Source organism: Macrobrachium rosenbergii, chromosome 50 (genome assembly GCF_040412425.1).
Source record: "Macrobrachium rosenbergii isolate ZJJX-2024 chromosome 50, ASM4041242v1, whole genome shotgun sequence".
NCBI lineage: Eukaryota > Metazoa > Arthropoda > Malacostraca > Decapoda > Palaemonidae > Macrobrachium > Macrobrachium rosenbergii.
The window spans coordinates 12861688-12877208 of NC_089790.1; the positions used below are offsets into that span (position 1 = coordinate 12861688).

Below are 15521 nucleotides of genomic sequence, written 5' to 3' on the forward strand. Positions count from 1 at the left end.
AAAACACTCTGATCTGTTACATAACATATACAACGCAAACAGTTCATCCTTACAACTTCTGCCTGCTATCTATAAAGGAGAATTATACACTTTGGTCAGCCACTCAATCACGCCTTCACCGTGCCGCAGTAGCTTGATTATTTAATCCCATCAACTTGCAGTGTCTTTCCATTCTTTAGCTACTTAATATTATCCTTACGTTTCCAAATAGACACTTTCATAAGCATTCTCAAACCAACATTAACCCTTTCAAGTTATGTACCATTCAGCCCTGTCTCTTCTAGCGTAAGTATTAATAATAATAATAAAAAAACTTTTCAACTCGACCATTGGCATAGGACTGAATATCTCTATTGGCTTCTTGTATTCTGTCTACCCCAACGCCAAATCAAAACCCTTCAAAAGAAGGCATCGTGCTTACCCCATAAAAAATGGGAAAAAGCACGTTAAACGAAGAAGAATTTTGAGAACCATTTGTTCTTAATCCTGTCATAAATTGTCACTGCATTTGCTTTACTTAAACACTACCCTTGAAAGTTATGCATGTCCTCTAACGTTGATTATGTTACTGAGAGAAATGTTACAAAAACAATCGTTTGTCACAGGAAATTCATAACCAGCTGTTGGGTATCTATGAAATAGAATGTATAATCGCGCTTCCTTTGTTTTACATTGAATCTGCTGGCGTATCATCCAACAACAACATAGTCGTGTTATTAAGTGTATCTGTTAGTTATAGTGCTTGCTTAGTTTGTAAGTTCCTGTCACACCAAGAGTTTATTTACAATCAGATACGATTGTAAACTTGATCGATCAGCTGTTATGATATGCATTTTGTAAATGAATGTGGTTTCGAATGGTTAAACCCATTAAATATATACTATTTTCAAATCCTGGCCGTTCGTGTTTACTGACAGGTTTTACTTCTAGTGGATGTAAATGTTTATATGAAAAGTGTACATCAGGTGTGAATGTTTATACGAAAGGTGTACCTCAGGTTGGACCAGTTTGACTAGGAGTACTCTTGTCCTTAGGTTAAGTCCCGGTATGCAGAACGAAACGAACATAACTAATTAGCCTACTTTACACAATATTGACCCAGACTTTCTGATCACAGCAACCAGTATGCTCCCTTGAGTATAGTATATCACTAAGAACTACCGGGGTCTGTTATCGAACGCAGGCTAATTTACCCTATAGGGATAGCAAAAAGCTCCCATCTATTTGCTATGTGTACATCGTGTTTTTATAGTAAAAGATATTATACATCTACTTGCCATATGTACGTCTTTTTTATAGTAAAGAATATTATAAGGTGTAAAAGAAATGAAAAGCTGCAATGTCCAATTTAATTACAGTATAGGGATAAATCCTAACCTAAATTAGGCTGTAGGCTTTACTGAAGAGGGGATGGCTCAACAATTCCTCAATGTAAGTGGAGTTGTGCCATCAGTGCACCTTATGCAGTGCACTGTAGGCATTACTTACGGTTCTGTGCAGCGTGCCTTCATCCCCTAACTGCAACCCCTTTTGTACCTTGTACTGTACCTCCTTTCAAATTCTTTCTTCCATCTTACTTTCCACCTTCTCCTAACAATTGATTCAAAGTGCAGCTGTGAGGTTTTCCTCATGTTACACCTTTTAAACTTTTTATGTCTATTAACTTAGGTGCTGAATTACCTCATTGGTTCCAGGGCTTGGCCTTTAGCCTAAATTCTATATTCAGATATTTAATTCAGCTCAACATTTCCTTTGTACATTTCTACCTTGACTACCATAGACACTCCATGCCTCTTCCCAGTCTATTGCATACACCCAGCTACCTTCCTGGGCTAACTAATTCTGTTACTAACCTCTTCTCTGGTCTGTCGATTAGGTAAAACTGAAGACTACTACTGTCGTCACCTGGTTCCCTCCAGTTGCCAACCAGGGTACTTACTGCCTTTTATGTTTTTGTTTAATTTTTTTCTTTTTTTATGTTTACGATATTGACTGTCTTTGGTTTATGTTTTTACATTTATCCTCAAGGGACTGGTGCTAAACACAGCACCCATATTGCTCATAAACTGCTGACTGCCAAGCCAGAGGGGCACGGTAGTAGTCTTCAATTTTACCTTGGTAGTGCCATCAGTACACCTCATGCGGTGCACTGTAGACATTGCTTAAGGTTCCTTACAGCATCCCTTTGGCACTTGGTTGCAACCCCTTTCATTCCTTTTACTATAACTCTGTTCATATTCTCTTTCTTCCATCTTAACTTTGTTCATATTCTTTGTTCATATTCTCTTTCTTCCATCTTAACTTTGTTCATATTCTCTTTCTTCCATCTTAACTTTCCACCATCTCCTAACACTTGGTAAAACCAGCATTACCCCAAGCATGGTGTATGTGCATGATACCTGGACCAAAGCGTGTACTTGGGGGTAAGTGTGCTAACTTGCTTGCCTGGTTAGCACACTTGGTGCCAGTCGGTCCCTGTACTGTATACGAATACCAAGAGCGAATTCCTCTCAGAAGAAATGGCTTTCCATTTGGCGAGTGCAGTAGCTCTTCACCTTTGGTTGAGGTAGCTCCACCCTTGCATTTTATGCATAAATAGTCCTTGGACTGTGTGTACAGTACACAGACAGTGGTTTCACGTGTGACAGGCTTCCTCTTACAGTGCTTGTGGGTGCAAGGATGATATGCTTGTATGTAATCATGTCGCACCATGGTTTACTTGTGGTTTGCCACAGACCGTGGAGTTGCTCGCAAATAATAGCTCTATACCTGCACTCCTGCGGTCTGTACTAGATCACTTTTCACTGAACACAAGGAGCTTCACAGGATGGATATCCAAGTCAGAACTATGTGCCATTAATAGGTTATCCTCTGGTTGCCATATTCAGCTGGTGCCAGTGGTACTGATCATTTGCCAGTCATCATAGTCTTCTCCTGAAGCTCGCTGGGTTGAGTCACTGTTACCCTCTTGTTTGGTCTGAGCATGGCACTGAACCATGCTTGGCATCCACAAGAGATGTACCAATTCTCTCAAGCCTTGGTATGCTCATGCCTTATAGCACACATGAATATGTTTGCAGCATTGAGTTTGGTCTTGACCAGTCATGTAGTAGTTCATGGAATATTAACCATGATTCCAAGAGTGTATGAGATAACCTAAGAATCATTATAGTACAAAAGTTTATTGGCTGGTGGACTACAATTCATAGTGGTTACAACTGCCTGCAAATTATTTCTCTCTCTCTCTCTCTCTCTCTCTCTCTCTCTCTCTCTCTCTCTCTCTCTCTCTCTCTCTCTCTCTCTCTCTCTCTCTCTCTCTCTCCACTGTTGGTTCCAGTTGTTCATGCCCACAGTTCAAGAGTGTTACCAGGGCAGTTAGTTTTTCAGCTTCCCCTTCAAGAAGAGAATCCGACACTTGCTTTAGGGAACCTGTTTAAAACCAGAAGTTTTTCCTTCTTTCAGAACACCTTCAAGAGATCTGCAACTGAGATTGTTTGCCTCATTGTGAGCTTAATGATCTTGGAGTAACCGTTGTCCATTTGTTGAACCTGTCGTTGATGGAGCTTTCTTTATGGTTCACTCAGGATGTGACAGTTATCTAACTGCTGTGACTGCGACTTGTTTGTGGTGCTTTGGATCAAGTCAGCAGTCTCATATGCAGATCAGAGGGATCCCTGCTATCCAGCAATCAAACAAGCCACTTATGCACTACTGTGGGAGATGCCCTAGTAGCATCAGCCATGGCTTTTTTTATGATAATGATGACAAGTCTAGGCTAGACCAGCTATCCTGATATGAGGAAAGAAAGACTTGAGCCAGGGGCAGGGAGGAGCTCCCAAGCATTTTCCTTAGTCATCTTCGTTGCCGAACACTTTCTCATCTTCCTCATCTTCTCCTTCATCTTTCTCCTATATGAATAAGATGTACAAGAAGACCCCGTAGAAGTATCATGGAACTTCATATGAGTGGCCTTCCCAGGTTCTGGGAAGTGATGGTGTTAGGTCCATTCATGGATGGCAGGCAGGGATTTTACTGAGTTCACTGAGTACCCTGTCCCAGTCTCCTTTCTAGTGGACAAATGAATTGCTCCTGGCACTTCCATCCATGTTTCACCTGAAACAAACCTGGTTGAGGTAGTGCTACCCTTTCCTTCAGTGCATTTATGGTCAGTGTGCACACAGATGGGGTTTGCCTGTGACAGGTCTCAGCTTGGTACTCACTAGTTCAGGACAATCCACTTTCCTTCAGTCACGTTGCTCCCCACTCAGCCTGTGGCTCACTACCAGTCCCAGGTTTATGTTGTTATTACAATATGCATACTTGGACGTTCAAACTTCGGGAGCCATATGGGTCACTTGACCATGACTTTGAACTTCTTTCTGGATACAGGTCCTCAGGATGCATCAACCTGTACTGGCTGTTACTGATTGTGTACCATGGTCCTATGAGTGGGCACTGAAGCAACTGGTATAAGACCCATGTAGTGCACTGAAGCAACTGGTGTAAGACCCATGGAGTACCACTGCTTTGTCTGCAACAGGAGTGTTTACAAGTTTAAAGCCCTAAGCTTTAGACTGGTGAATGGTTGTTCATGAGAACATCCATCCTTGCTTTCAGCTTGGACACATTTGAGTGGTAAGTGTGTGCAGCATTACATAGTTGACTGGTTTGTTTCTAGCATCTTCAGAGGTGCAGCTATACTCCAGAACAGAGATTGCCTACCCACTTATTGTTGCAACCTGGGGATTGAAGACAGATTTCATCCCCAAGCAGCATACAAAGCACCTAGGTGATCTTGTCTGTCAGCCAGCTTGGTTTTGGTGTCTTCTTAGCCATCTGTTGTATTTTAATATGTTCATCGTGCACAAGTAATCCCCTCTGCCCTTGCTTCCCTGACAGCTGAAGCAGCAGTGTTCAACTCCAAGTGATCCTTCCTCCCATCTTTCTCTGTGAGCAGGGAGATCAGAGAGGATCATTTTGTTTTGAAGGGAGGATGCCCTGAGGGTCCTGGTGACAGATCTGGACCTCACAAGTGCACCTTATATGGTGAACTGTAGGTAATGCTAAAGGGTGTTTGCAGCATCCTTTTGGTCCCAAGCTGTACCCACTTTATAGACTTTTACTTTTACCTTTCTTCATTCATGCTGTTTAACCTCTCAGTACTCCATCATGCAGCTATGGGCTTTTCTTCAAGTTCCACCTGTAGAACATTGTACTTCATCTCCTTTATTTTCTGGAGCTTTTTATCTTTCTGTACAACCATCTGAACTCACTTATCTACCTCAAATTAACCACATTTTTTCATAAGTTTTAATGATCATTACCAGCTCACGTTGAAGAATGTAGGATAATACATAAGCTCTGGTTTACAGATTACAGTAGTTTTAAAGTATGTCATATCTACAAATAATCAAGCCTTTGAATACCCAGCTAACTGTACTATATACATATATTCTAATGTGTAATTTTTCTTCCTTCAGGTTAAATGGATGTGCACATCAACTGTGTTTTATGCCTCTTTTACAGACAGTGGTTGATAGTCCTAGGAGAGTGAAAGGGCACACTTTCAACCATGTACAGGATAAGGTTTTTCAGTAATGCATTATCATTTACCGTTTCAAACAATTTATATTGCATTTTTTAGGTGCCACTAAAAAGATAGCTTAAAAAAGCTAAAGATACTTGAGTTTGACTAAGCCACTATTTAAACATCAAGATGGAGGAAAGGGTCCAGAACATATATCAGTGTGCAGTGTGTCTGAAAGAATTTTCACGCAAAAGCACATGCAAGAGTCACATGAAGTTGCACACAGGAGAGCGTCCCTTTGAATGTGAAACGTGTGGAATGACGTTTGCTAGCAAAAGCAATCTTACAAACCATGTCTTGACACACACTCACCAAAAGTGCACCACTTGTGGCAAGACTTTCACAAGCAAACCCCTCTTGAAGAGTCATATGATCATGCATTCAAGTGAGAGACCTCATGAATGCAACCTCTGTGGTCGATGCTTCAAGAGGAAAGGAGAACTGCGCTCACATATGGTAACCCATACGGGGGAAAAACGATGGAAATGTGAAGTCTGTGGGAACCTCTTCACTGAGAGGCATAGCTTAAAAACACACATGCGCTTGCATACGGGTGAGAAGCCGTATAAGTGTTCCGTTTGTGAAAAGACTTTTTCCCGGAAGAGCAGTTACAACAGTCACTCGAGAATGCACACTGGGGTTCAGCCTTACAAGTGTTTTGTATGTGGGAAGAAGTTTGCTCACCGAAGTGTGATGGTTTGTCATTCAAGGAAACACATGATTAGGGAGTGTATCATGTGTGGCATGAACTTTATGAAAGAAAATGAACTAACTTCACACGTTAGAGAACAGCACCAAGATGACTGGCCCCACCGGTGTAATATTTGTGGTCTCCTGTTCACAAATAATGCAAAAGTCAGAAAACACATGAGACTTCACACAGAAGAAAAGCCGTTTCGGTGTAACATTTGTAGTAGACAGTTTCTTCATAAAAGTGCACTTCAGAGCCACATGTTATCACACTCAGAAAGTGAAGGTAGACCAACATGTAATGTATGTGGGAAGTCTTACACAGCAAAACTCTCTTTGGAAATTCACATGAGAACCCATACAGGTGAGAAGCCATTTGCATGTTCAGTGTGTGGCAAGAAATTTACGAGGAGGTCTGGTTGTATTAGCCATATGCGTCTGCACACAGGAGAAAAACCCTATGATTGCCATATATGTGGTAAACGGTTTGCCTATTCAAGTGGAATTCGATCACACATGAAACTACACAGCAGAGCAGAGTGCAATCTCTGTGGTGTGAAACTTATTGGAGGGATTGATCCAAAGAATCACGTCACACATCACATTGTTGCTGTTGGAGCCAAGTGTGGTCTCTGCGACATTGAGTTTAAAAGCCTTAATGTATTTAAAAGTCATCTTTACAAGCACAGTGGTAAGTATTTAAGCTATTAACAGTATTTATCCCTAAGAAAATTTTATTAGTAATTTTGTATTGTTGTATGATCTTTTTTGTTCAGTCAGTTTGTCATACAACAGACTGACTGCATGCATTCCTGCAAAATGCTATTTATTGGTTTATTGCCTGTGACAGGACAGTAGAATGAATAAATTACCATTTTTGCCACCGGAGGTGCTACCCAGAAGGGTATATGGTCAAATGAGGGTTTAATTGTTCTTTTTACATGTTCCCATGGAGCTGTTGGCCTGACTTTAGGTATATATGTAAACTGAGGGGTTTTTAAAAATACAGTCATACTGTTTTCGAACATCTGTTATACAGCACTGTAAATGATTAAGGGTGTTATACTGAAGCAGACATGACTTTCTTGACAGTGATAATAAGCAGTGTATTTGTTTTGTTCACTTTGTGTCACTAAGTATTTAGAATTGTAGTCATTATATATCAATATTAGTTAATTTTGCAGTTATGAATTACTGTATTGAGATATATTGAGATTTAGAAGTTTTAAAGAACATAAAAATCATTACTGTAGATTAAAGTTATTTTGAGAAAATTTTAATTATTCTGATATAAACTATTAGACCTCTCTTTTATTCACAAGCACAGTGCAGTGTAATGTTTTGCTAAGAACTTGGTGTGTCTCATGTTAGTTGTACCTCTTTTCATTAGGAAAAGATTATTCAATATTAGCTTTTTCAGTGGCTGAGAGAGAAGAGGAATGTCGTAAAAATGCAGAAACAATGGGTATTGCACTCGGCCAAACAGATAACAAAGATGATATTGATGAAAACCATGCAACACAGCCACCAGAGCTGCCAGTTCTGGTAGAGGAGGATGCAGTAGACAAGAAAGTGAATATTCCTGAAGGTAATATATGTCAGTATGAGTTACAAACCTCTTGGTTATACTTGTGCAGACAGGTTAAGAGCCCATGAACTGAATATCAAACAGGTGCTTAGAATAATGAAATTGTAATTGGTGAGTGATGAGACTTTCCTTCACTAAATTATCTTAATTCCAGTATTTATGTCATCTTGTACTCAGTTGTGTAATATATATTAGTTTTCATCAAATTACAGTGAAGGAAGATTTTTTGTAAGAGTTTTGTTAACTTTTTGCAAATGTTGATGCCACCAGTAGCTATCACTTAACCAGTGTGTAGATTTTTTATGCACCAGGTTTATTGTTTATAATTAAAAATGTATGTGTATTTTGTATTTTCATGGTACATCAGTTTATATCCTTGAATATATTGTACTTGTTGCAACTCTGTAGCTTAAAAAGCAAGTATTTACACCTAGGGAAATGAGGTCTTTTGATCTACATTGAAAACTTTGGTAATTCAGTGTCTTTTGCGGTGGATCTAGAGTGACTGCATGCAGCAACAGCATTATTGACTAGTTTATTAAATTTAGAAGGTGTCCTAGGAAATCAGCTATCTCTTGACTAAAATGACCCTTCAAGACTAGGCTGGTGATGTTTTGGAATTCATATTTTTTTATTGACCAGAGTACTCAGTTGAGGCCTACTATGTTGAAAAAAATTCCTATAGAATTTCATTCTGTTGATGTAATGTCACAGATTTCCATACAGAGAATCCACTTAGAAAAATCTTTGAAGCTATATGCTTTGAGTGTGATTACACTTCAAGACCATTACTTGGAAGTGGTCTTAGGGTAGCAATGGAAAAAAGACAGTGTGTAAATTGAAACTGGTGTTACATTTGCTCTTGGAAGAGTGCAAACCTTTGTTTTTTTATGTAGACATACCTTTGGCGACAACTGGTCGAGTTGTTGAAAGCTTGGTAATTAGGTAGTTAATGGTGGAAGGTAGGCAAGTAGCAGTAATCCACCACCTTTTCTTCAGTTGCTGAAAAGTCTAGACATCTTTGCTGCTGATATGATCACAGAACTCAACATGGTTTTTGGAACTTGTGTTAATTGTCTTACTGTGCTATTATTTGTGTGTTGGTGATTACTGTATTATTATTATTGTGTTGTTCAGTGTGTCAGGGATGTTTGAATAACAAATGATCTTTTGTTTCTGTTGCTCTAGCAACCTGTTTTCTTTTTACAAGTTTTATTAGTCCACAGGTTCACCGCTTTTTAATTGTAATAATGCATAGTTCATACAGAACATTAATTTGTTTTTACACCAAGACTTGGGTTTGTATTCTAGAGAATTATTACTGATCACTAGAGAGCTAAATGAATTATAAACTCAGTGATTTAGTTAAATGAATTATAAATCAGTGGTTTGTCAAATGCTTGATAATTAGTGGACTAATGCATTTACAGAGTAGCACTTGTGTTTTCACTCTCCTACTTTTTCTCCTTCTTGGTCTTTGGACTGCTAAAGATGGGAATCACAAGAAGTCCTCTCTTTAGGGTCATCAGGGTAAAGGCTAATGATGTTATGCTGTAAGTTACTATTCAGATATATTTTCAAAACAGCGATCTTATTTTCCTTTATTTTTACCAACTGTAATGATCCAAACAAGGACAAAAGTATCCCATGAATAATGTTATGCCTCATTTTATGTGTATGGAATAGAAACAGTTGATTTATCTCAGGATATACATTTCAGTGATAATCTCTTCATTCTGTTGCAGTTGCCATGTTGGAGGCTTTTCCAAACCAGGAGGACCTTCTGCTTTCACCAGAAATAAAAGAAAATGAGAGGAAAGGCAATATGAGCACAGTTATGCAAAGTGTAGTGAAGGTGGTATGTATTTTTATGGTTTGTGTGTGATGGAAATTTACCTCAGAAGAAGTAGAAACCATTGATTTACAAATGCCCTTACTCTCCTGGTAATGACAGGTTAACCATTATATTTCTTTTTTACAGTTAACCAACAACTGAAACAGCCATGGGAATGATTTCTGTTACTTGGTTAGCACTGTCTGTTGTGCATTTGGTTGAACTATGAGCATTATGTTTGGTTTTTACTCTTTACCAGTTTTTCATTCTATTACTGTAGTAAAGTGGTGTATGAATACTGCATTTTTAGCAAAATTAAGGAGTGAAAGGATGCAGCAGAAGATTCTTACTTTGTCTTATGTGAATGTACTAGTATTATTTTTCATGGCTTGAGTTACCATATGGTAAAATTTCTTCTAAGTTTTCTTAAAAACAAAGGTATTGATTTTTCTTTATCTCCACTCCCATTGCACAGTCATCAAGAATGCAAGTGCCTATCAGCTCATATCCATTCACTTTTTATAATACAGTATCAGAAAAATATACAGATGAATACAGTTCATTTCAGAGAATTCTGATCATGAAGTGAAATTCATGTACTAATTGGTAAAAAGAATGAAGTAACTGATATTTTCTAAAACCCTAGTTGCCTTTTCTTTTATTACAGTTTACTTAATGTTTTGTATTATAAAATCATCACTGTATTAATATATGGACATGAATCTTGGCATGACCATGTAACCATATCTAAAAGATTATGTATGTTTGAAAATAAATTTTTAGGAAAAATATTAAGTTCCTCGTTGGACGAGACGGTAGAGTTCTTGGCTAGCACTCGGCTAGACCTGAGTTCAAGTCTCCGGCCGGCCAGTGAAGAATTAGAGAAATTTATTTCTGGTGATAGAAATTCATTTCTCGATATAATGTGGTTGGAATAGAAATTCATTTCTCGATATAATGTGGTTCGGATTCCACAATAAGCTGTAGGTCCCATTGCTAGGTAACCAATTGGCTCTTAGCCATGTAAAATCAGCTCAGTGGTCTGGTTAAACTAAGGTATACTTAAGAAAAATATTAGGAGTCAGATGGCACAATAGAGGTAGAAATGATGATAGGGAGATGGAGATGGTTTCACCATGTCCTTTGCATAATCCATGGGAGAATAGTGCCTGATGGCAGCATTTGGTCTCCTGTAGGCACCAGAAAGAGTTGAAAGATCCAAACTTACTTAGATAAGAAATATGAGAAGGGAGGCTGAAGATTTCTGGAAGATAAATTGCAGGAAAGAAATGATTGGCAGAATTTCTTAGTGGACCTTTTTTGTCATGCAAAGTAGGGAGTAATGATAATAATAAAAGTTCCAAGCATGGCCAGAAGATAGAGCATGGTATCATAACTTCTTAATCATAGAGACCTGGCAGCTTGAGTCTCTGACTTCCGGCCCTTATGTGCAAGATGTGCAGTTATAGCCCTTGGCTTCCCACTTCAGATGTTAGTATTCGATAGTGTAACCTGGCCACTGAACCACCCTTACCAACCTCATTGCTGTTATGGTTCTGTTGATCCTTGGTAGCTTAGCCAGGACGTGACAGCTGATGTTTTTGTGCTGTTGTTACTACAGTATTAATTTTTTATATCCTAACCACAAAATCAGTCTGTCAGTGTAATCCTTTAATGAAAGAATGCACTTTTGAAGTCACAAGGCTTCACCATGGAATGTTCTCTGTTGAAGCTGTGTGGCCCGAGAGAGAACTCTTGTGCCAGTGAAAAGAGATTCCCCATGTTTTACTACAGTAATTATGTCTACTCTTTTTCTCATTCATCTCATTATTACTTCAGTCTCTCATATTTATTAGCTTTCCATGTTGCTGCTATCCAACTTCTTAGACTAGTCAGTGCAAGAGCTGGTAACAAGAACTGTACTACAGCATTTGATGTAAATAGCATGGACATTTCCACATTTATCAGAATTTACTGTTTAGAGGAATGGTAGAAGGGATCATGGTTGAGGAGGGGTTTGCATTTTAAGCTCATTTGTAAGAGTTGTGGATGATGTCTGCCGTTTGGTAGAAGAGCCCTCAAAGGTTGGCTCTTCAGAATCCAGTGGGAGCCATCCTTGGGTTAGGATTCTTAGCTTTAGTCCAGAAGCCTGTTATTTTAGATAAAGGGAGGATGATTCTGCATTCACATGGTCTTGGTCCTAACGTTTGGGTGCAGTTTACGTCATTGCTTCTCTCTGTTCTGGTGCTATTTTAGCATGGGGTGTCTGGGATATGCATGGATGCACAAGTAGACCATATTGTAAACGTAATGGGGTTTTATTGGAAAAGTCAATTTTATTATTGAAAAATATACTTTCTGTAATTATGCAAGTTCTTTATCTCCCTTTTAGTTTGGTCATATCATGAACCATTCTCTGATAAGTAAGTGTAGTTTTTCTTACCTAGCTAGGTAAGATCCTAGGAATTAGTCCTTTAAATTGAGAGAATGTTAAGTCTCACAATTTTTTTTTTAGTAAAGTGTGCATTCCACAAATCAGAGTACATTAAATTAGTTTACTCTATCTAAAGGTTTGTATTTATGTAACAGAATTTGTTATAGATGTTTTGTCATTTTAGCTCTCACTATGCAAAAGGTTCTAAATATATGTGGATAATTGATATTGCTTCTAACACAGTAATTAACTGAGACATATTATGCGGTATTGATTCATGTGGACAATTGAATAATGATGCTCCAATTTTTTTTTTTTTTTTTTCTTAAAGAAACAAGAGAATATTGAAATGGAAGATCCAGAATTTTTTGATACTGCTGTTCTGGAAGTTACAAAATGCAGTGAATCACAAGCTGGGATCACCACTGTCAGGGTCACTACAAAACAGGAAAAGAATAATTCAGATGATGATGTGGACAAAGCATGTCATGACTTTGACACTCACCCTCAAGACATTAACTTTGATGCTGCAGCCCCAGTTTCACCTCTGAGAGATATTGATTCACTCCAGAGTTCCCTGTCTCCTTCGTCTCTCTCCAATCCCCCATCACCATTGCCTAAACTAGCTGAGCAGGTACCTTCCATTAATTCCTCTAATATCAAGGAATCTATTACAGTGAATGACAGAGACTTTTTCACTGGGAGCTCAGGTAGTCCCAGTAAAGTTATAACTATTAGCACATCTAGCCCTAGTAAAACTCCTATTGTTAGTGTAGGGAGCACCAATGAAAAGTCATTAATTGCCAAAGCTTCTTCATATGTGGTTACATTGCAAAAGAGTAGTGCTGCCAATTCATCTTTGAAAACTAACATGAAGACTACACCCACAGAAGTAATTAGTCCAAAAAATGTCTATCTTAAGGAAATAAAATCTAATCGTTCTGTGCTTAGTGTTATTAAAGTTACAGCCAAAGGCAAAAAGCAAGAAGTTCTAAGTACTAAATCAATCTCACAGGGAGATGATGTGAAACCAAGGATAGTGTCAGCAACTAAGAAACTGTTTGATAGTGAAGATATGAACCTGGCCAACAGTTACAGTGCGTATGTAAAAAAAATGTTGAATCTCATAAATCCTCCTGAAAAACAAATGGCTCTCATAAAGGCACTAAACCATACCATGGATGACTTTATTGAAAAATATAAGTCTTGGAAATAAATGCATTTATTTGATCTCCTAAATTATGTATATAAGTACTGTATAGTGATTGTATAGACTTGTTTTTGTGGTTTTGAATGAAACCTTGCCTGGAAGATGAAATTTATTGTTGTATGTGCTAAAAATATACTTTAATAAATTGACCAACATGTTTCTTGGATTTTAATTGGCAGCTTATTTTAGTTAAATAAAGGTATAGTATATTGATATGCATTCAGTATGATTTTCTTCAGTTTGGTGGTTTAATTCTTTGTAGATACTTGGAATCAAGCATTGTGTTTCTGTGTAATATTGCATTGGAGATAGTCCAGTAATCAACAGCATACTCTGTAGCTTATTTACTAAATTTGTGTACACAAGGGCCAATCTTTGGCACCTAGCCATCAGTAAAATGTGCTGGTGTGTTTTACAGATACACTAAAATAATTGGCAGTGGAAGTGGCTGTAATGTAATTTTTCAAGGCCTCTGGTTAACTATTTCTAGGAAATATCCAGGAAAGGATAAAGCTGATATTATAATGTTTAGCTTTAAGAGCACAGTAATCCTAGAAAGTGTTTTCTTTAGCATTTTTATTTTAATTCTGAATGAGAGAAATTCATAAGTATATTTCAGTGATCTGTATGTGTGGCTATAGATGAAAAAATCATTACACATGTAAATGGGTTGTTATGCCTTCGTGTCTTAATGATTTTTATTTTCTTAATTAACAAGGAAACTGAGAGTTAAGAGATATATTTTTGCAGCACTTCTAATGATAAACATTCATCATAACCCAAATTCTTCATTATAGAGAATGTTAATTATACAGCAAAATCTTTTGAGTAGAATTGATCATTTATAAAAGATTCATATTTAAAACTAGTGCTTTGTAGAGTTGAAAAGCATGTTCATGTATGTATGATATGTATTTAATTTATTAGTGGAGACTGAATTTTCTCAACAAAGAAATTTTCTCAACAGTGAATAGTTGCATCCATAAAACCATTGCTTTTAAAAAAGCTTATTAGTGCATCTGCTTGCATTAACAAAAAAAGTAGAAGACAACTTACTTCTCCTCTCTGGCAAGAAAACTGTATCTCTTGTGTGTCTGTTGGCTGGTTAGTTTATCAGTCTTCCTGAGATTTTGGCTTTTCCATGTCCAGAGTTACCTTATTATTCAGTGATTACTTATTTAATTTTTCATCTGTTTTTCAACATATTATTACAGAAATAATTCCAGTGCACTGTGAAATTTTCTGGATGTGCATTTTCATGGGGTCAAGCTCAGCTGTGGTTTTACTAGATAAAGACATTAAGTGCCAGCAGAGGCCTTTTAAGAAACTCTCCAAAAGAAATTCAGATTCAGACAAGGATATAGGGAGTTAGTCTTCCTTTTTCCAAGGAAAACAGCCAAGGTGCTGTATTCATTAAACAGAATTTTTGCAACTTCAAAAGAATGAGCAAATGCAAAACATCCCCATGACTTTTATCTCACACACTTACCTGAAACATGCTGTTGGTTCTTGAAGACTGGATGCCAACACCTTACTTTTTTAAAGGTTAGTTATTATGAACGCTAGGGATTTACCCGAGACAAGGCAACATTTATAAAGTAGATTCATCTTTAACCAAATAATTATAAATTACTGTAATTGTCATTTAGTTAAGACTGACATATTGTAAATAAAATAAATTTAATCTGTACAGGTACAGTACAGTATAAACAGAATAAGAAAAGGGTAACGCAGTGAGAGCCAAGACAATATTGGGGTGCTTTTGCGTGAATATTTAAGGCATTCCTGAGCAGTGTTCAATGGGTGTGGCTTGCGGTAACAGAGGTGAGATAATTCCCTTTGACCATTGATGCTTGCAATAATTTTCTTCCTTGATGGTGATTTTACAAATCTGCAATGGGCATGAAGCAATGCAAAAATGGCTTGAATAAATTACTTTGGATCATCCAGTAACCCATGTTTGGAAGAATGAGGGCCTTTGGTTGATTTTGATGTTAGGCCTAGTAAAACTGCTAAACTGGACAGTACCAGATTCTCAACCCAGAGTGCATATGGAATGTTAATGGTTTCCTGCTGGTTACCTTGTATTGTCTCCTTTCCTGCTGGTTTTCCTTGTATTCTCTCCTTTCAAAGATTAATAATGATATTAACCACTTCCCCTGCTGTGTAACCCATGAT

At 37.7% G+C, this 15521-nt stretch overlaps 1 protein-coding gene across 5 annotated transcripts in view; it reads left to right on the forward strand.

The window, feature by feature from the left end:
• The window catches only part of LOC136832625 (zinc finger protein 665-like), a 184673-nt gene extending 171171 nt beyond the window's left edge, over window positions 1-13502 (forward strand). For 2 of the 5 annotated variants that reach the window (XM_067093873.1, XM_067093876.1), the window contains 4 exons: window positions 5481-6968; window positions 7698-7865; window positions 9611-9723; window positions 12465-13502. In XM_067093873.1, coding sequence (XP_066949974.1) covers window positions 5717-6968; window positions 7698-7865; window positions 9611-9723; window positions 12465-13349 — 2418 coding nt within the window. In that variant the 5' untranslated portion in view covers window positions 5481-5716 and the 3' untranslated portion in view covers window positions 13350-13502. Of the gene's footprint in view, window positions 1-640; window positions 1432-5480; window positions 6969-7697; window positions 7866-9610; window positions 9724-12464 lie in introns of those variants that run through there. The other 3 variants (XM_067093872.1, XM_067093874.1, XM_067093875.1) reach the window with 3 other exon arrangements.
• The last annotated feature ends 2019 nt before the right edge of the window (window positions 13503-15521 follow it).